Source organism: Canis aureus, chromosome 31 (assembly GCF_053574225.1).
Source record: "Canis aureus isolate CA01 chromosome 31, VMU_Caureus_v.1.0, whole genome shotgun sequence".
NCBI classification, from domain to species: domain Eukaryota; kingdom Metazoa; phylum Chordata; class Mammalia; order Carnivora; family Canidae; genus Canis; species Canis aureus.
This window is the reverse complement of record NC_135641.1, coordinates 38,467,905-38,488,835: the sequence shown is the minus strand read 5'-3', so window position 1 is coordinate 38,488,835 and position 20,931 is coordinate 38,467,905. Positions and strand designations below refer to the sequence as shown.

At 37.1% G+C, this 20,931-nt stretch overlaps 1 protein-coding gene across 14 annotated transcripts in view; it reads left to right on the top strand.

Moving 5' to 3' along the window:
- The window catches only part of MECOM (MDS1 and EVI1 complex locus), a 552,464-nt gene that overhangs the window by 489,136 nt on the left and 42,397 nt on the right, over nucleotides 1–20,931 (top strand). For 11 of the 14 annotated variants that reach the window (XM_077880241.1, XM_077880234.1, XM_077880233.1 and 8 more), the window contains 3 exons: nucleotides 2,956–3,090; nucleotides 15,195–15,297; nucleotides 18,914–19,130. In XM_077880241.1, the coding sequence (XP_077736367.1) occupies nucleotides 2,956–3,090; nucleotides 15,195–15,297; nucleotides 18,914–19,130 (455 nt within the window). Of the gene's footprint in view, nucleotides 1–283; nucleotides 730–834; nucleotides 1,746–2,955; nucleotides 3,091–15,194; nucleotides 15,298–18,913; nucleotides 19,131–20,931 lie in introns of those variants that run through there. The other 3 variants (XM_077880240.1, XM_077880246.1, XM_077880235.1) reach the window with 3 other exon arrangements.

Below are 20,931 nucleotides of genomic sequence, written 5' to 3'. Positions count from 1 at the left end.
CCTCCCTCCCTCCCTCCCCTCCCGCCGGGTGTCTGTCCGTCGGTATCAGGGACGCAGAAGGTGGGGTTTTGCCAAAATCTGAATTCCTGGCACCGGCCACGCGACTTTGGAGCCGCTCTCGGGGCCGGGGCCACCTTGCCAAGTGCAGCCGAGCTGTCCAACACCGCGCGCTGCTTCGCGAGAAAGTCACACTCGGACCCTTTGGCTGGATCCTGGGGATTTTTTTCCCCTTCTTTCCTTTTGCTGTTGGTTTCTTGAAAGGGCCTTTCTCTGAGTCCACCTAAAGGGAATTCTTTTTTATTTTCTTCCTTTCCTTCTTCCTTTCTTTTTTCTTTCTTTCTTTCTTTCTTTCTTTCTTTCTTTCTTTCTTTCTTTCTTTCTTTTCTTTCTTTCTCTTTCTTTTTTCTTTTTTTTTATTTCTTTATCCTTTCTTCTTTCTTTCTTTCCTTTCTCTTTCTTCTTTCTTTCTTTCTTTCTTTCTTTCTTTCTTTCTTTCTTTCTTTCTTTTCTTCCTTTCTTTCTTTCTTTTTTTCTTTTCTTTCCTTCTTCCCTCCTTCCTTCTTTCTAAGCTATCTTTGGAACTTGACAGCTTTAAAGAAAAAAAAAAAAAAACACAGGAGTGTGTTAGCTGAAATGACGGAAGATGCGTTCTTACTTTATTTCATTCGAGATTTCCGAGACGATGAAGACATTGGGGGAGACAAATGCAGTTCTCTTGGCAAATCAAAAGTGGATAATTCACCCCCGGGGGGCTGGGGCTGGGGCTGGGGCTGGGGCTGGGGTGGGGGGTGGGGGGGTGGGGTGGGGTAGGGAACGTTTCTGGAGAAAGTTCAGATTTTTGTCTTGGGGCAAGAATATGGAGAGTCAGAAAGGTACTAATGTCGGGGAAATAGTTGAATGATCCATGTAACATATCTGCAAAAAGACATTCTTTGGAAATGAACCTGTTTTTAAATTAATTCCACTGTTGACAGTGGCAATGGCAATAATGTTAACACGGAATAAAATTACACCTAGGATTTTTATGTGCAGTAGAGGCAATCCTTAACTCCCTGCCCCCGCAAAAGGGAATGCTCGAAAGCTAAGGGGATAGATGATGCTTGACTTTGAAATTAACAAGTTTTCCACGTCTTTCTGCAAATATGAAATGGAACTGGTGTTGCATTTCACTGACTTCACCCTATTTCCTTCATTAAATATTTCTCTAGTGTGTCAGTAGAACTGCCTTTTTTTTTTTTGCTAGTCAAGAAAACAAATAATAAAAGATAGCCAGAAACCAAACAAGTCAAAAAAAAAAAAAACCCAAACAAAACAAAAATCCCAACTTTTTTACTATTTTAAAATGTGTATTGCTGTTGTTATTTATGCTCCCCGTAGACATCTGGGGGGCGGGGGTTTCTCAAGTTGCCATTGGAGTCACTCAGCATTGAGAGTTGAGGAAAACAACTTAAAGTTTGTGATTTTAAAAATGAGAAATTGTTAACATTTGTCTTTCTCACTAGAGAGGGTATTTAAACGCAGACTTTCTGTTGTTAGTGTGAAGAGGTGTTTTGAAAACGACCTGATTTGTGTTGTGTGGGTGTCTGTGTGTGTAGCAATTATTATCCCTATCTTCTGTTTTGATTTTTCTTTCTTAAATCGTGGGACTACTTATTGCCCTTTAATTGCCTCATGGCCAAAGGCTTATTCATAATGCCTCTTGACTAGAGCCCTCAGAGCACTGGGCTTCTTCTTGAAGTTTGTGGGTGAGTTAATGAGTTGAATCTGCAACTAGGTGATTACCTGAAATTCTATGCAAGATTGCTTTTGGTCTATGCATCCAAGAGTTTAATTTTTACTTTTAGATGGGTGTAAATACGGCAGGGTTCTGTGGGAGTTATTTAATTCATTATTTTTTGTTCTAGGCTGTCTTATTTAGTCTGTGATAGGAAACTTCCTCAAGTTTGCATTAACTGATTGACATTAACATTACCACCCTTTCTAGTTACTCGCCATTAGGTCAACAGCTCTGCAGTTTTTGCTATTGATGTTTAAAACATTATTGCTGCTAGTGAATCAGAATAGCTGCGTTTAAGTGTGGAAAACCTTACAGAGGGACGTTTCCCATTTCAATTTTTGTTTAAGGTGTCCTAAGTAATGATTAATATTCAGGATAGGCCAAATGTAAAATCTCGTGAAAAATAACAGTACACAGCCATAGATAATGGTGGCAATTTATTACAATATTATTATATATATTTTTTACCTGTTCACAAGCCAGTTTTTTTTCTTTTTCTTTTTGCTTACTAAATGTGAAATTGAAACATGCATTGGCAGCTGTTAACTAAATCATTAGTTTGCCATATTTTGCATGAGTGTTCACCAATCGTTTGTTTTCATTTATTTTTCTTAAGTTTGGGCAGAAACATCTATGAGACAAATCTTATTATCTTTTTCCATTAAGGATGTGATTCAATTGTTTCATGGTAGTGAAATGCAAAGCGAAAAGAATTTAATGATCTTTAAAGTTTTTGAATTGAATTTATTTAAAGGGCAAAAATGTGAAAGTATACACTTACATGGGAAGACAATCTGAACCTAAAACATGGACTACTTAGTTTAGAAGTATTAGGTTAATATATGCTGTTCAATATTGTGTTTTTTGTAAAAATTACATTGAATAAAATTAAGTCAATAGCACTCATTCATGCATAACAGGGAAACAAGCATTTTTAAAAACCGATTGATCAGTTTTTGCAATAATGTACAATTGCTTTGTTTTTTAAAAATTAGTACATTGCTGCTTCTAAGATAACTTATTATTATTCCTCCTTTATTAATATGCATGCTGTCTGACTTTTTTTTTAAAGGGCATAAAGGAGGACTATACACTCGAATAAAATATTTTCAAGCAATTAACCATTCTAATGAATGAACTGATATGGGAATTGATTGTTCTCATCTTCTTCCTTCCAGATCTTAGATGAGTTTTGCAATGTGAAGTTCTGCATAGATGCTAGTCAACCAGATGTAGGAAGCTGGCTCAAGTACATCAGGTTCGCTGGCTGTTATGATCAGCACAACCTCGTTGCATGCCAGATAAATGACCAGGTATGTTGTAAAGATTTTCTTGTCTTTCTTTGAGAGCACTAAAGTATCAGTGAAGCCTGAAGAATAAAAATAACAGTGAGCTGCAGTAGACCCTTGTGGCCTGTTTGTTGATATGGTGAAAGGTAATGCACAAATATGAGTAAGATGCAGAATAAAGTTATTTGCAGTACTACTTTCTTTCAGTGCTACTTTTTTGGGTAGCTTACTCACTTTGTGACTTTATAAATGCTCCAGTTTTCTGAATGTGCTTGAATGATTTAAGGACAGTGTGCTATTTATTGCTAGTTGTTCTTTACCTTTTTTTCTTTACCACCATAATAGGGAAACATTCATAGAGAGTATTGAGCAACTCAATAACACTTTATGAATTTGTGCAGAAATTGGAAGTGATACACTTGAAATATTATATAGATTTTACTTGAAATAGTAGGTAGATATATATATATGTGTGTGTGTGTGTGTGTATGTATGATCTACATGAGGACTTATCTGACTGTGCATTTTATATTGATTTGCCTATTTATAAATGAGAAACACTTTTAGGTTAATCAGAATACTCCCCCCCCCTTTTTTTTGTATATGTGAAAAGTTAAAAAATATCACTGCTGGAAATTGCTTTATGGAGGCCCATGCAGTGAGGTTAACTTTAATAACAATAACTATGAAATAAGATCATGAAAATATCATGAAGCATATTTTGCACTCAATAAAGTTAGGTTATGAATCTTGTAACTTAGTATGACAATAACTAAAACAACAAAAGGTTTTAGCCTGTTAATTTTTGTTTTATAAACACTGTTGGGTTAGAATTTAATTATGTTGTCCATCATTTATTTCTTTTAACCCAATGGTTACCTAAATCAAATATGTTTCAAAGATCATATTAAAATGGTTGTTTGGCAAACTTACTGTGAAAATCACCACCAAGAAAAAGAAAAGTTTAAATTAGATGTTTCCAATTGAAAGCTGTTAAGTAATGTTAGCGTCATATGGTCTAAGACTCTATTTCAATCATCATTATGAGATTATTCTTTGGCATTTTACCAGCCACCAGATAATTTTTCCTGACGAAACTGTAGAAGAGGTAGTAAATTGTAAAATTAGGTTTAAATAGGTATCATTTAAAAATCTTCAACATATATCCAAAATAATAACCCAATCAATTATTTTTTCCCTTTGCTGCAAGAAAACAAGAGGCATTATTGACAAAGGAAAACATTATTAAATTGGCTATTGATTGAGAGCAGAAAATATCCCAAGTCCATCATATGAGTTACTGTCACATCAACAGCGAACACTTTTTGAGCATACACTATTTGTAGATGTGGGAAATGCATAGGTGTTGTGAGTGAATGAATTTTTCATGTTATGTTTCCTACAATAAAGGAGCTGACGGACCTCAAAAGGTAGCTGTAAGAGGAGATAATGTAGTTATATCATAATAATTATTTGCTGTCTATACCTACTGACAATAGGAGCTATCTCCTTGGACAGATAAAACTGTTGTAGGACCAATGAAAGGATGGGGTAAGAATGGGACTTGTGGCCAAAACATTTTTTCATTTAATATTTATGCATCTACTATTTTATAGTAAATATACTCATCATTGGGAATCTTGATTGCATTAAAAAATGCAAAACTACTTTGCTATTGCTAACCATGAATTAGGTTGCTTACTAGGGTAGGCATTTATAATTTTAACACGGTCACTTTTGAGGCACACATTGTAAAATATACTGCTTTCAAAAGAAAATATGCTGGCTTCAGACCATAACGAATAGCATGTTTACTTATTTTAACTGAAGAAATCAGGGGAAATTGTTAATCAGGAAAAAACATAAAAGGCCAATATTAGACACATACCTATTATTTCTGTAAGCACTCGTTTTAAATTTATGTATTTTGCTGGCAGAAATCTAAGATGGTAACAGAGTACATATCAAATAACATAATTGTGAAATTGACATTACATGGTCAAGTAAGTTCACCCATAAACAACGAGAGAGGAAAGTCAGAGGTAAAAGTCAGATTTGTATGATAGGCGATATATGCATACAATCATACTTAGCCCAGTTGACAAGACAAAAGAGAACAGATACCCAAATAATGTATGCATATTTTATAAACATATTCTTCTATAAGCTTGTATACATAGTTCTAAAAGTTAATTAAGACTACAATTTCAGACAGCTTTGAAATGTGAATGGTAGACCAGGTACAATGATATAAGAAAGAGCTGACCTAAGAGATTCTCTAGGTCTGGTTTTTGTTTTTGGGTTTTTTTTTTTTTTTCCTGCTCTCTTTTCCATGAGGAATGAGAGCTGCCAAATGGTGAATAAGCACAACTCATCACATTGTGTGAGATATTATTTAATGTCCTTAAAGAGAGACCCTGGACCAGGAGTAATTACTAGACACGAGCAATATCAACTCACCTGTACAACACAATAGCAGATGAAGCGCTCTCAAAAAACTATAAAAAAAAAAAGTGTTTCTCTTTGCTCCAATTTTTAGATAGAGCTCAAGTTTACATAAAATGAATTTTAATAAGAAGACAGGCGTAAGTCCTGGGCTACAGGGAAGAAGGATGTCAGATGAATCTTTCAACTGTAGTCTAGTCATTACAATAATTATGATGGTGCACAAAGAAGGGAAAAGATGGCCCAGAACAAAACAAGGGTTTACAAATTATAGCTTATTTTTGCAAAGATGATATTTTTAGAAATTCTGATGTTAAAGATCAATGTGGATCAATTAATCAATGTGGATCAGCTTTATAATGATGTGGAGGAATTCTGTAAAAGAGAATAAATGTGCTTGCTGAGATGATAAGACAGGTTGGTAATAGTGAGACAGTCAAAACATGTGGACTGGATAAAACCCATACTTGATTTGTTTAGGGGTAAAGAAGTACTTAGAAACAGCACGGATTTTGATTTTCAAGTAAAGTTGAAAAAAGGATGTCATCTGGTTTGTCTCATAAAAACAAAGGCTATGCGATTAACATTTTCCTAATACCTCTATACAAGCATTTTATTTGAGGGGATTTTCCCAAGTTTGAATTTTCCAGTAGATTTCTGCAAGTTATTTTATTTCAGGGTCCTCCCTGCCCCCCCCGCCCCCCGCCCAGGCCAGAGTGAGCTTTGTGGCAGTTTTCTTTCCTAATGCTTCCTAGAAAGACTCAACCTTATTGTTTTTAGATGTTTCTTCATGTTTTCAAAATTATTGTTAGTGATGTTTTTGGAGATAGCAACTCTGAAAACACTGTAATGAACGGTTAAAATCATAATTTCTAAGTAGCTGTAGCTCCTGGCTGCTAGCCTTTACCACCTTCTGGAAAATACTCTGTTAACTATAGTAATTTATCTTTGTAGAAGAAGGCCACACCAAAGACACTAGTAAATTAAGCTCCAATCACATTCAAGCCATAAAACACAAGATCTATAATAATATCCAAGGTTCTTTATCCTTGAAGTCCTAATTATTTTCCCCATATTCCTCAAAGTTCCTGTACAATATTACAGAGCCACACTGCTGTGCCCATGGCATTTAGCTGGGAATTTTTCTTGAGACAGACAATGCTTCAATATTTTTACATTTTAACAGTCTGAAATTGCCCCCGGTTGCTTTCAGGACCAAGAGCTGGTACTGGGAGGAAAAGCAGAGAGTTGGGTGAAGAAAGTTCTTTCCAGAATAGGTTCTCAGGAGGACCAAATATGTAAGGGAAGTGTGAGAACAGTTAATTATTTTGAATTTCATTTACATCTGGAAACACCCATGTGTTTAATGTTAAGTAGGCAAACGTCTAGTTGATTTGTTGAGCTTTTCTTTCCTTCTTTTCTTCTTTCTTTCTTTCTGTCTTTTTTTTTTTTTTTCCTGGATATTCTGATGTCCTTTCCTTTGATGTTTGTAGATAACTTTACAAACTATTCTGCGGGGTGGATGTAGCACATTGCTTTAGATTTGGTCTCACCTTGCTCTTACCTTTCCCTCCACTCTTTGATAAGTTCCCTCATACCTCTGTATTTCTGTACCTTCACCTTGAACAAAGGCAAGGTGACCCACAGACCCCTTATGCACCTCAAACAAGGCCAGTTCTCTATCTCCATGCTATGTTTGCAAATTTGGGGTACTTTTGCAATAGCTAGCTCTTTGCACACAGTTTTTCCTCTGATACCTCTTCGCGGTGAGACCACATTGGTTGTAATCAGACAGGTCACTAAAGCACGTTTCATAATAACTTGACTTTTTAGACCTAAGACCTGCCTTTCCGTTCTTGATCATGAGAATGATCTGGGCGTGTGCTTGGGCGGGGGCGGGGGGGTAACATTTCATATGTATGTATGTGTTCTGCATCCTGGAGAGGAACAGGGTTTCACTCAAACTCCTGGCCTGCCCTTAACATGGTCTATAACTGGAATAAAGTTCTCAGAAACCCAAGACATTATTAATCTTGTCATTTACACAAGGTGATAAGTCCTTTCATTTTTAAACAGGCCCTTGACAGCTGGTATTTAGTAAGTAGAATAAGAGAAGTCTGCTGTTCACTTCGAATAAAAAGAAATGTGTCAATAAGAGATTATCCAATGCCTGATGTATATTTTGAAGAAATAAGATATAGAGGAACGAGCGCCCCTCAGAGAGCTGAAGGTCAGCATTCACTCGGGTTTTTGCCAGCTCTCTTGTGGTTAATGAACGGCAGCAAGACTCGACAGTGTTTTCAGTTGGAACAGGCATTGTTCTCGTTTGTGCTTTACCTTATAAAGTTTTAACTGCTTCCAGGACGATCGTGGCTGAATTGGCACACCCACTTTCCCTCTCCTTAGGTCCACGTCAGTGGTTCTATCAAGACGGCCGTGACACTAGGCCAGTATTATTACTGCAAGCTTATTATGGGCTCAATTATCAAGTTATTTTCTTTGGCTTTTTACGGAGGAAAAAAAAAATGTTTTCCTGAATTATTCAATTAATGCAATTTGGGTGAAAAAGCAGGGAAGAGCAGCTATGTAGAAAGCAAAATGTAATTTGTTCGCCTCTTTCCACTTTTTAAAAATGTTTGCGTCAACTGTCAGGTAATTTGTTAATTTGCTCTTCCTTTACAAGGATTTCTGTCCACATTTTCTATGACCTCTTTTGATGTTAAAATTATTATTGGCTTTGGGCATTTTCTTTGCTTTCCTTTTAAGTCAAGTTCCACTTTTATACCAAAGTTATGCTCTGCTGTTTTAAGATGAGTGCCAGCTGGCAATACCCAGAGACTGGCCTTGTGAACAGGGCCTAGGCTGACTTTGGGGGGGATGTTGTCTGGCTGATAAGTTACTTCCTTCACCCGAAGATGAAACTATCTCAGGCATAGTTTGCCATTTGATATTCACGTAATAAGACAAACAGCACTTTTTGGGGGGGAGGGCCTCCCCCAAAAAAGTTTCCCTCAAGTAATGATGCTCAGGACAGAAAACAGCCATAACGCTATGCAGGCTAGGAGTTTTATGAAGATTCACCGGTCACACAAGTTGAAAAAGTGGGTAACCTGAAGTATTCTGTGCACGTTTTAAGTAATTAGTGTTTGCATGTGTAGAACACCTGTCATTCAGGAAGATCTCAGAGCATCACATCCATGCTAGAGTCCAGCTAATTCTGGAATGGTGCCGAAAAGATAGTCATCAGAATGCATTAAGATCCATCAAGGAGGAAAACATGTTGGTCAAGGACACAAGAAAAGCCTCCAGCCTACTAAAAACCCCAAACATGTGATCTTTAGCTTCCTCATCGTGTAATGATGAAAGTCTTCCCAGGCATGCTGAAACCATTCAGAATGATCCGTTTTCATAGAATTACATGAAATGGCCACATTTAAGACAGGTGCCTACTGGATAATTCTGTGGGAACTGTAGAGTGATCCTTAAAGGTCATTTAATGGAAACTTCCAAGGCTTCCAGGCTGGGTACACTGTAGGCTCCAGATACAATAATTGGTGGATCTTTATCATCTGCTCTATTTATACAAACTAAAACCAACAGTCAGTTCTCTGTTTTGTGTCATCCAGTAAATTATACCTGGCTTTCTCTTCATGTTATTAATAAAGAGATAAAAATGGAGGAAAAAGCCTCTCCTCCGGTAATATTTTTGTCCTGAAAATAACCAGTGGATACATATTGTTTGGATGTAGGAGGACGGTACCTCATAGTTCTCAAAATATCTTTTAGTCTTTAGACTGTCATCTTAAAGAGGGATATGGTAAGCCATCTCCTTGGAGAAATTAAGGAAACTGAGGGTGGTTTGCTTTGGCAGAACTTGGCCATGATAAAGCTTCCATTCTGCAGGACAAATGTCTCTCTGTTCTGTAATCAGTCTCTCTGTCTCCTGAAGACACTTCTCATTATCTCTTACCAGTTAGGCTGAGAATGTATAATAGAGTCCCTCTTGTTGAGACTAAAAGCTTGACATTACTCCTGTCCTCCTGAACATTGGGGTTTCCCACATTGCTATGGGTTCCAGACCGTGTTTTCTAAAGCCAGAACACATGCACACATTGTCTTTGGCAACCTGATGTTAACTCTCTGCAGCACCAAGGCTGACAGATGTGTTCATATCTAATGTTGACTTTGTTCAGATATGCAAACTGTCACCTACCTCCCCTCCCACCTAGCTTCCAAATGTTAAAGCTCCACTCAGCCTTTCCTAGTCTGCTGACTGCTAAATTGCATGAAGTATAGAAAATAAAGCATTCAGGCTGAATGTTGGGAGCTGGAAGAGGGAAAAATCAACTGTCAACTTCAAAGCGAGAAGACAGCAATAGTCTGAAAAAGTTGTCTCTCAGTACAGATTCTGCAGGGAGTACATTTCTCTATTATTTCAATTATTACAACTTCCTGAATAGGTTGAAGGTCATTCATAATTCACACTTCTGTCATTTTTAGACATGCCAAACGCAGTCTATTAAGCATAAATAAAACTTCAGTGCTTGACCAGGAAAAATAAACGGGGTTTGTAACAATGAGGCCTTGTTCATCTTTTTAAAAGTAAATGATGTGTTTTCCTTTTTTTTTTTCTTGTTTTCCCCCCTGTGCACTGAATTTCTCTTCTGTCTCAATAGTACAGCACAATACTTTAAATTGATCCAAGCATAGCAAACTAGACTGTAAGTCTGGTCTGACAGATTCTAGATTTTTCTATTTTATAGGATAATAAACAAGAACCCACATTATTACCATTTATAAATACAAATAGTAGCATTGTCTATTTGATGGAGGACTAGTTTGAACACAGGCCTTGACAGTATAAAACAGAATTCGTCTGAAGTCTTTTATAGCCTATTAACTTTCCTGTTGGAATGCTTGTAAGCGTCCATACTCTTTTTAGTGCTTGTGCTCCTGGACTTAAATAACAAAAGAACAGAAATATTTAATAAAATAGGATTAATTCCAATTCCAACTATATATAACTATATATAACATATATTATATACAACATTCTGTATATAATATATAATTATACATCGCTTATATGATATATAATTAGAATTAAGCATATGCCATTAAATGTTCATTTACATTAGTACATAAAGTATGAGATTGCTCATATTTTATGCAAATTTAAAATTTCCCCAAGGTGTATACTTTGCCACATTTATATATATATATTTATATATAAAAATATATAACATACTTAAACACATTTATACTTATATATATCATTGTATGAAAATATATCTTTTGGAAGTCTAAAATTTGTTAAATCAAATCCAATCACCACTGCCTTTTATCCCTAGCTTAGCCTTGTGAATATTAACTGAACGGATATTCTTTTGGCATTTGGAACTGGTTTCAAGGTTTGATTAAAATACATTAAGTATAATAATTATGTTTGGAGTAATTCCTATGTAGATGTACATAATATTACATTTATGCCTTAAATCATGAATTTTACCACTAGTAAAAGTGAACAGCTTGGGGAATTTCTAGTTTTATTTTCAAATGCTCAAATGATTTGGAATGAAAAAAAAAACATTCAGAAATTCCACTACTGTGCTATCTTAGCAAATTTAGAAAATTAAAAACTATGAAATGATCTATTAAAACAGTTACTATAAATATTTATTCTTATAAATGAGTCTTCTAGAGATCAAGATATAATATTCACACTTACAAAGATAGAAATAGAGCTTTTTGGAAGAATAAAAAGAGTACCTGAAGATATTGGGAAATTTAAATTTTTTATATGATAAAATAAAAAAAACACCTTAACTTTCAAAAGTGTCAAATGTACACACAGGTCATGGTCATAACATGGTGTATTTCTGGTATTTGTTACTTGCTACCAAAGAGAAAACTCTAGAGGAGTTAACACACTTTAAAAATACTTATCATGACTTTTAAAAGAATGGAATTTTTATATCTTCCTATTATCTTATTCTCTAAGGGCTCGTTCCTCTTATCTTTCAACTTATATTGTGAGGAATTGAGTTTTTTCCTTCTTATAAAGGATTCCGAGAGAGATACAGCAAAATAATAAACCGACAGCCCTTTTGTATCAATTTGAACTTTTTCTAAGTCTTTGAGACTTTGGAGTCCCTCTTTACATACTTGAGTTTGAATTCATCACAAAATCCCAGATCCAGGACATTTTTATTCTGGATGTAGATAGCTTTTTCCATAAACCCCCCTCCCCTGATGGGAGAGGAGAATTCAACAGAGTAATGATTCCCTTCCATTTTTCCCCAACACAAAAACCAGAGAGGTTACATTGGTAGGATCTCTGCCTCTGGTACGTAACTCAGATGACATATAACTCATAGGACTGCAGTAGAGCCGAGATTTTGAGAATACACTGAGTTCAAAGACATTATGGTTATATATTTTATGAGCATGGCCAAGAATACCTAATGTACAAACCTGTGGGGAAAAGCTACTTAAATCACTTCTGTTATTTATTATATTTTTATTTGCTGAAAGACCTATTTTTATCATATAAAAGCAGAGATGTGATACCTTATTTTCTGAAAGTCTTGATCCCTCCAAGATGACATTCCATCATTCCTCCACATAATTGTTTTGAGGCAACAAATCGTCATTATGTTTTTGTTTAAACTCCTCCTCTTGCTTCTCAAAGGCTTGTAGAGTGTATTATTATTGCTAGAACATAAATTAATGTCCTATGCAGACATCTCTGGATTCGAGCATTCAAATTATATTTTTGGGTCGTTGTAATTATAGGTGGAAAAACATAATGTTACCGAATCTCTCGGAGATCCTAAGAGATGAGTTATAAAGAGGATCACAAGTGGCAGCAACACCTCGAAAAAACCCACTAGATCTTTAAGGGTGTGGTAGATGGGACTTTGAGGCACATTCTTATTGCTATATGAGGAAGCGTGCCCAGAATCTGCCCTCATTACGTCTGGTGCTTGCCAGTTCTTTTCAAACCTCAGTTTCATGAGCACCATAAAAATTCACTTAAAATCGAAAAGAACACCCTGAAGTTAAAACCCACTCTGCTTTGCCTTGCCTTTCGTGGCCTGGAATGTCACCTTTTACCTCCAGTAAATAAAGCCAACATCAACACTCTTCCATGTCTTTTATTTTTTATGCACTCAATATTCTTCACATGACAGTCTGGACACTTACAGGGAATTACCGTGGTGATCAATGTCCCTGCGAAGAGAATTGTCTCTATACTGTGTACTTACAACATACCTATTATTTTCTTTTGTTTCTTGGACTGTTCACATTGGATTGAGTAAATCTAAAATGGAATTAAAAGAGACGTGATTAATACTGGACCACAAAGAAATCATGATATCATAATACTTTCTTAAAATGACCTGGTGTGTGTGTCTAAGCAGCATTCCCCAACAGAGACAATTGTACTGTGTGACGATCTTTCAGGGTATTGTCTCTTTAACCTCACTATTTCCGAGAAGCCACCGAAAAGTTCTAATATGTCACAATTCAAATGTCAACATGTTGTTGGAAAGGAAGCTAATAAGTTAAACCTTTGAGAGATGCCAAAAAAAGAGGTGATTCAAACTGTTGAGAGAAGTCCATTGTTTTCTAAGGGGAAACAGAACTCCAGAATGAAATAGGGTGCTTATAAGCATTTAACTGGAAGGTTTAGGGGGAAAAAAGGCGAATGCACAGTAATTTTTCTCAATCTGATAAACTTTTTGAACAGAGCTATCCCTCTTAAAGGATCCCTCTTATTCTTTCCAAAACCAGGAAACTGTGCAGAGTTAATAAGATACAAACTGCAAACTCACCGATTTTTTGTAGAAATAACACACAACAAGGAGTAATTTTCTTAAGACAGTCTAGAGTCTATCTATGGGTAGATGTAAAGAATCTTAGGTTATATTATAACGCATTCTAGCAAAATTTTGCATTTGGCATTATTTCCTATAAACCAATTTAACGTGATTAAATTACTGTTGATTGGGGAAAAGAAAGATTTTATTTTGACAGGAAAGAAAGTAGTCAGAAAACACTCCTCACTGAGTGATTTTTTTTTTTTTTTTTTTTTGGATTTAGCACAATTTGTGCTGTGATGTTTTTTATAGAAAAATAAACAATTGGACTTTAGAGCCACCTACTGGAATAAAGAGGCACATACTTAAATTTGATGTCTTCTGCTTTTCAAAAGATAAATAGATAAATACCGTGAAAGTTATGCACATTTCTGCTGATCTTATAAGATATGCATTTACTCAGTTTTTCTCGGTTTGAAATGTCAAATACCCTGCAAGAAACCAACATAGTTAAAGCAATATGCCCTCTAAAGATATGTATTCTCACAGTTCTTGGTAACTTGTGTGAGTTTTTTCCCCATTGGATTGAGATTGAGCAGAATTGAATCCTTGGTTTTGTTGTTGTCTTTGTTGCTCTGGTGGTTTTGTGCGTGTGTGTGTGTGTGTGTGTGTGTGTGTATGAATGTTACTGGTTTCATTTTCACCGGTTAATTGTATAATCTCATTCTTTCTTCCACAACCCCGATCTGGTCTTGGAATTGTTGTTGAATAAATAATCTTAGATTACAATTAAAAACTAAGAACGTTTTTTTTTTTTTTTTTGGTGGTAAAATGAATAAGCACCTTAAATGTTTTCATGATTAAATGCTTTTTTATTGAGATATGATTGATGTGTAACATTATATTAGTTTCAGGCGTACAGCATGAGAATTAGGTACTTGTATATATTGTGAATTAAAATGCTTTTATAAATGAAAAACATCCTGAAGCTTGGACAAGTAAGTTGGACAGTGACTTTCCTAAGGTCACAGAGCTGGTTGGGGGAAAGGTAGGCAGCTCTCAGAAATTATAGGTCCACACATTTGCGCCATGGCTTTTTAGTTAGTCATTAACGAATTTATTAAATTCTTTCTCTTCTCAGCATTTTGCTAGAAAGCAGGGGAATAAGCACCACCCCCTACCACCTTGGCATTAAAGGCATACCGCCTGCTTTCAGAGAGTGGGATTCAGGAGCTGGGGCATGAGGGCAAGCCCTGGATCTTGGTGAGAGAGGGATTAAGCTTTTAAAAAACAAAATATTCTTCTTTGACTATTTTTGCTAAAGCTCAGTTCTTTATGTCATGTCCTTCCAACCTATTGCCTTAAAAACAACCATGTTGAGATGGTGCTGCTTTTGAGGATGTGCTGAGGGGTGGCTATAACCCTGTCCCACTTTGCAAGGCTACCGCTAGATAAAGCCCGACACAGTCAGCTCTGTGAGTTCCCATGTGGCTCACTAGAGTGAGGAATTCAGAGAAGGGAAAGTCCTTCACTAAACATTACACGAGGTATATATGCCACAGGAAGCCTTGTATTAAGACAAGGTTTGCCTTAATTGTATTAAGACAATTTGCTTGGCGAAGCAGGATTTGGAAGAGATTTGTGAACTGGCATGAGCGCCACAGCTTTCCATTTGTCATCAGAAGGCTAATTATCAGTACACAAAACAGGACGTCACACTTGTTTTGACAAAAATAAAAAATATATATATTTTTTTGTTAAGGTCTGAGAAAATGTACAGATATTAGTGTTGTATCTTGCTCTTCCTTAACATTCACTTCTGTCTCTCTTCCCACCCCAACCATTTCTGGTCTTTTGAAGATATTTTATAGAGTAGTCACAGACATTGCACCAGGAGAGGAGCTCCTGCTGTTCATGAAGAGTGAAGACTATCCCCATGAAACTATGGCGCCGGATATCCACGGTTAGTACTCCTCACACCACCATCCTCACTGCCTGGTTTGGTCGCTGTGGCGAAGCATCCCCATGAGTTCATCACACATGGCATTTGTCAGTTTTCCTGGCTCTTCAGTGTCTGTTTTAACAAACTCTGTCTTGCGACTGGCTCTTTTCTTGGCTTGACATCTGGCTAATGTAACTGTGGAGCTCAAGCAAGCAGAGGTCCTCCCTCAAGTGGAGGGCAAAGGAATTTTGAATATTTCGACTGAGATATCACCTGGTTAAAATTTGTCAGGGCCTTAGATTATGGTGAGAATCCTTTCATTGTAGAGAAGTCATTTCAGGGCCCTCGGTTGGGTGGCTCACAAATCTAGTGGATGTTTCTTCCCATCTAATGTTCTCTTCCTGGGAAAAGTGTGTCAATGTGAGTAAAATCCTAGCTAGCCAGCATGACCATATGGGAGGGGGATGGGAGGATGGGGACTGGGACAAAAGGACACATGAGGAAACTTTACAGCCAGAGAAATTTTTACTTGCCAGGGACCTAAATTGAATGAAGGGGGGACCGAAACAATTACAATGACTATGTATGTATGTACAGGACAGATAAAGAGAAAATTCTACCCACATTGATTTGTATCATTGAGATGAGAATTTAATACTTTTTTTCTTTTTCTTATTTCTCTCGCTTAATATAACATGATTTGGTTCAATATAATCTAGTAGTATCTTTAGAGTGCTTTTTAGTTGGAAGGATCATTGGGAAGGGTTACTCATCCCGACTTAGCTGACAGGTGGCGATCGAGCCACCTCCCATCCCTCTGGCATTCCCAATGGGAAAACTTCAGTCTCTGCTTCTAGAGCTCCTCTGAAGGAAGCTACCAGTCTTGGCTGGCTCTTTACTTGAACATTTTTTTCCTTTGGCTGGGCTGCATTCTGCCTTTTTTGTAGATTATAGCAGTTATATTTTGGGGAACTTTTTGGAAATTCTTTTCTTCTTAGAAACCCAGGGTTTTCAACCAGCTGGGTAGAGTTTCAGCCTGAACAGGGAGCCTGACCCAGTGGGGTCTGTGACAGCTGAGCGTGCTTCTAGGCTAAGAGACATAATCTGGGCTTTCTCTAGTGCAAGGCAACTTTCATTGGTCAATATTAGGTCTAAAAAGGTTTTCTAACAATTATTTTTAGAAATCTAAACAATTAGTCTACTTTAAAAAAAAAAAACTAAATGGACATATTTTTTAGGGCTACCATCCTTTCTTGAACCCATCAGTTGCATTTTGTTTTTATTGTGTCATACCCATACCCATATATATATACACACACCAATGCGTTATATGTAATGGTTATGGTGTGTAAGTAGTGGTTTGTGTTTTATACTTCCAGGATTTCACATTGCTTAGGAGAGAGAAAAGAAAACACATGCATTGCACACCTACTATATACCAGATACATGCTCTCCATTTATTATCTCATTTGGTCTTACACATAGATTAAACCCATAAGAGAGGAATCATTTCTATGATACACATAGAAAAACTGAGGCTACCTAAAGCAAGGTAAATTGGCCAAGACCACACTATCAGCTTTCAAACCAAGGTCTTGCTGTCTCTAGAACCTAGGCCTTTTCCATACATTCTGTGGCCTGGAAGTTCTGTTTGTATTCAGACTGCTGCTGAGACCCTAAATGTAGATTTTTTTTTTTTTTAAGAGAGTGAGTGGGAGTGAGTTGAGTGGGAGCATAGAAAGAGAGAGTGAAAGAGACAGAGAATCCCAAGCAGGCTCCACACCCAGGTAGGGATCAATCTCATGGCCCTGAGATCATGACCTGAGCTGAAACCAAGAATTGAACTCTTAACCGACTGAGTCACCCAGGCGCACCCTAATTGTAGATCTGAAATATGTGAATAATGTGACAGATTATAGGAAATGCTTCCATTACCTGGTTAATGTCATCGAGAAACCTGACTTTAGAGCGGAGGCGATTTATTTGAGAATACCTCTTTTTCCTTAAGCCTCTACAATCCAAAGTTGACACACATATTAAAATATATAGCGATCTTTACCGTCCTGGCCCCCTTCTTTTTGGTTTAGTTTGAATGAAACCAGTATTGTTATGTGGATTATAGCAGTGGTGTCCCATTTGACTTCCACTTAACTTCTCACACTCCAGCTAGGCTTTCCGACTTTCACTGGCTTTCTGTTCCCTTCTTGGCATGGACCCCCAAGGCCCCTGGTGAGCCACTATGCTCTCTTACTTCTCTTCCCATTGCTTCTCTAAATTCACCCTATCAACCTGCCCTGTTTGACTACAGCCCTGCCTTTTCACAAGCTGCCATGCCCTTCCTGGCCTTTATCATTGCTCCACATCATTTCCACGGCCTGAAACATCCTCTCTCATCCCACTTCACCTGGTTGATGCTTGCTCCTTATGCTCCTTACCAAGCCTTTTCGGAACCTCTCTCCCTCAGATTAGATGGATTAGACACGTTCCTCTGGGCTCCCCTAGGCCCTATGCATGCATCTGTCATAAAATATGTCACACTCTATTTGTTCACATGTGTATCCCCTTGAGCTTCTTATATAATCATTCCCTAGCAAAATGCCTCACATTTGTTGGTGACTAAAATATTCCCACAAAAACCTTCAGCCAGTGAGCAACTGGCTATAGGTCCTGGCTGTAGGTCTATAAAACAGGGATTATGTATCATGTTGCCCTGGGTGTCTTTCCAGCATTGTGAGCTGTTTTCAAGACTTCGGTGATTGCATCTGTGTGATCTGTGCATAGTATGGCCTCACGAGTGGGCTAAAATCTATTCAAATGGAAAGAATAGGAACAATACCATCACTCCCTGACACTTTATAGCCTTGTTATCCCTAGTTCCCCCCATTACCATTTATTTATCTTACTGATTCAAAGTGCAAATTCATGCTATGTTTGCTGTTTAACAAGGCCCTGCCAATTAGCACTGGCCATAGGGTAACATAACTTAGCCTACAAGGATTCTAAAAACAATCTGTGTCCTGTTTTGTGGTAACAATGAGTGTGATGAAACATCCCAATCTACTGCTATTAACCAGGTATAAGCATGAGTCAGATGGGGACTCTGTGTCCCACATGCCTTCCAGGTAACATGGGCACAGTGAGAAGTGTTTGAGACAGAGATGGGTTCAAATCCTGACCCAACCACTTGGTTCTATAGTCCTCGACTTGTTACTGAACTTCTCTGAGCTTCCGTAGCTTCATCTGAAAATGGCATAAAAATCCGACCTATAATTTCTCACTTCCAAATTTGGAGAAATATCAGAAGTCCATGAACAGTGTTGAGGAAATAGACAATGCATGGTCCGCAGTCGTTATTACTTTGAATGTCCTGTGGATAGTCCCCCCTAGGAGGGTTAACGCCATAAAGTTTTACCTTATGGTAAGGAGGCTATACTGTAGCCACAGGAACCACATTATCATGCGAGGCTCTGTCCTGGCTTCTCTACAGGTATTATTTTAAATTCAGGTTAAAATGGAAGTGGTAGAAATGACAACTAAATCATTTCTAGTATGTCTTCCATAATTCAATAAGAACTGCCAGTTTGTGGTGACACTTCCTGACCGCCCGGGCCTGGTAACATCTGAATTATTTTCACAGAAGAACGGCAATATCGCTGCGAGGACTGTGACCAGCTCTTTGAGTCCAAGGCTGAACTAGCAGATCACCAGAAATTCCCCTGCAGCACCCCTCACTCAGCATTTTCAATGGTGGAAGAGGACTTTCAACAAAAACTCGAAAGCGAAAATGATCTCCGAGACATACATGCAATCCAGGAGTGTAAGGAATGTGACCAAGTTTTCCCCGATTTGCAAAGGTTAGAAATGGCATGTTGTGCTACGGAACATGTTTATTTACTCTGCAGTAAAGTGTTGTTGTTATGCGGTCGGTATGCTGGATTTTCAGAATTGATGCAGATGGAAAATTTGGAACCGCGATGGGCCTGACAAAGTGTGTTAGTGACCTGTTCAGAAATCGGTTTTCACTGGAAATTGTTATCTGTCAAATGTTGACAAAGGAGTTGGAATTAGTTGTTTTGATGCTAGACAGAAAATAATATGTTTATGTTTATTTAAGCAGCGTTATCGGCCACTGAAAGCCTAACCTTACAGCATAAGATATGACTTAGAGGAAGAATCAAGATTGCTGCAACAACACTGATGCCGATTAAAGTAATCATATGTCCAACAGTAAAGCGGCCTCTAGAAACATCTAGATGATTAAAAAAAAAAAAAGATTGGTTCTGGAATATACTTAATGAAAGACGATCTTTTGATCTGTGTAACCTGTGGATTTAATTTCAACTATTTATCTAAATTGCACATAGATAAAAGAATAAGAAAATCATGCCCAATGAAGAAAATGCTCCGTTTCCCAAAAGGGAAAAAAACAAACATGATCTAAATGAAATTATTCTTGAATACTTATTTTTAACAAAGTGATAATAATATATCAGCAATATATTAACTTTTTATAGGCTTTTGAACTTCATTCAAGAACCTTTTTTTTTTCTTTTTTCTTTTCTTTTCTTTTTTTTTTTTTTTTTTTTTTTTTGAGTTTCTGTGAAAGAAAACAGCAACCCTGGAGCCTACCCTTGGAAATCTACCTTGATAATTATGCTATAGAATAGTCTTTCAGATCAGGGATGTATCTAACCAGCGAATGGTTTTCTGTTTCTACCTAATGGTTTTTGCCTTGGCCCACAAACAGTTTTAATAATTGCATTCATTTCTTTGCTTTTAAATCCAGAAATGATCCTTGGAACCTAGAATTAGAATTTCAAATGAGCATAATGTTGTATTTAAGTGGGTATGGTAGTGTGTCAACTGGCCTTACTCAACACTGTGAATTACTCATGGTTTATCTTGGACACTCCACCTAGTGCCCTTGACTATTTTGTTTCCTTTCTTTTCTTAGCACCTTCTCTCCTTTTCTCTCCTCTTTACCTCTGTAGACTGCCTTGCATCCTCTTCTCTGGCTAGGCTTCTTACAGGAAAAGAATCCATACAGTAGCCCTTGATTTTAGCACATATGTAACTAAAAAAGCATCAAGTATAACCCATTCCTTGAGGAGACTGAGTCAAATGAATGAGTTTCTAGGTTTGAAAATTCAGGCCTAATTTAGCTTTTAGAGTGAAAAGGGGAATGAGTAAAAAGGCTTTCCCAGTACCCTTTAAACTCATCTTTACTATTTAATATAAATCCATGTGGAGAATAAATCTGTTATAGATGTTTGGTAAAACATAGATTTGTAATAAAAATAGAGTCGCAGCATGGCTCATAAATGTAACTGTGACCAAATTAAGAAATAAAATGAAAGTAATAAATACCAGTGGGTAAGGAAAGTATTTATACTGTAAAGCAGTATCTCTGATGCCAGAGATGAACTGTGTGTCCCTCAATTTTGTTATCAAAAATAATGGACAGCTTTATAAAACAAAAATTGGTGGAGTAAACACTAAAATGTAATTTCTACTTCCCACTGGAAGTGTACGGCGACACTTGGAGGGAGATTCTTACTTTGACTAGCTGTAGGATTGAGCCTGAGTCAACTCCACTTAATGCCAAAACCAACTGTCAGTTTGGTTCCTTCAGACATTCAGTGGAAAACAATAAGG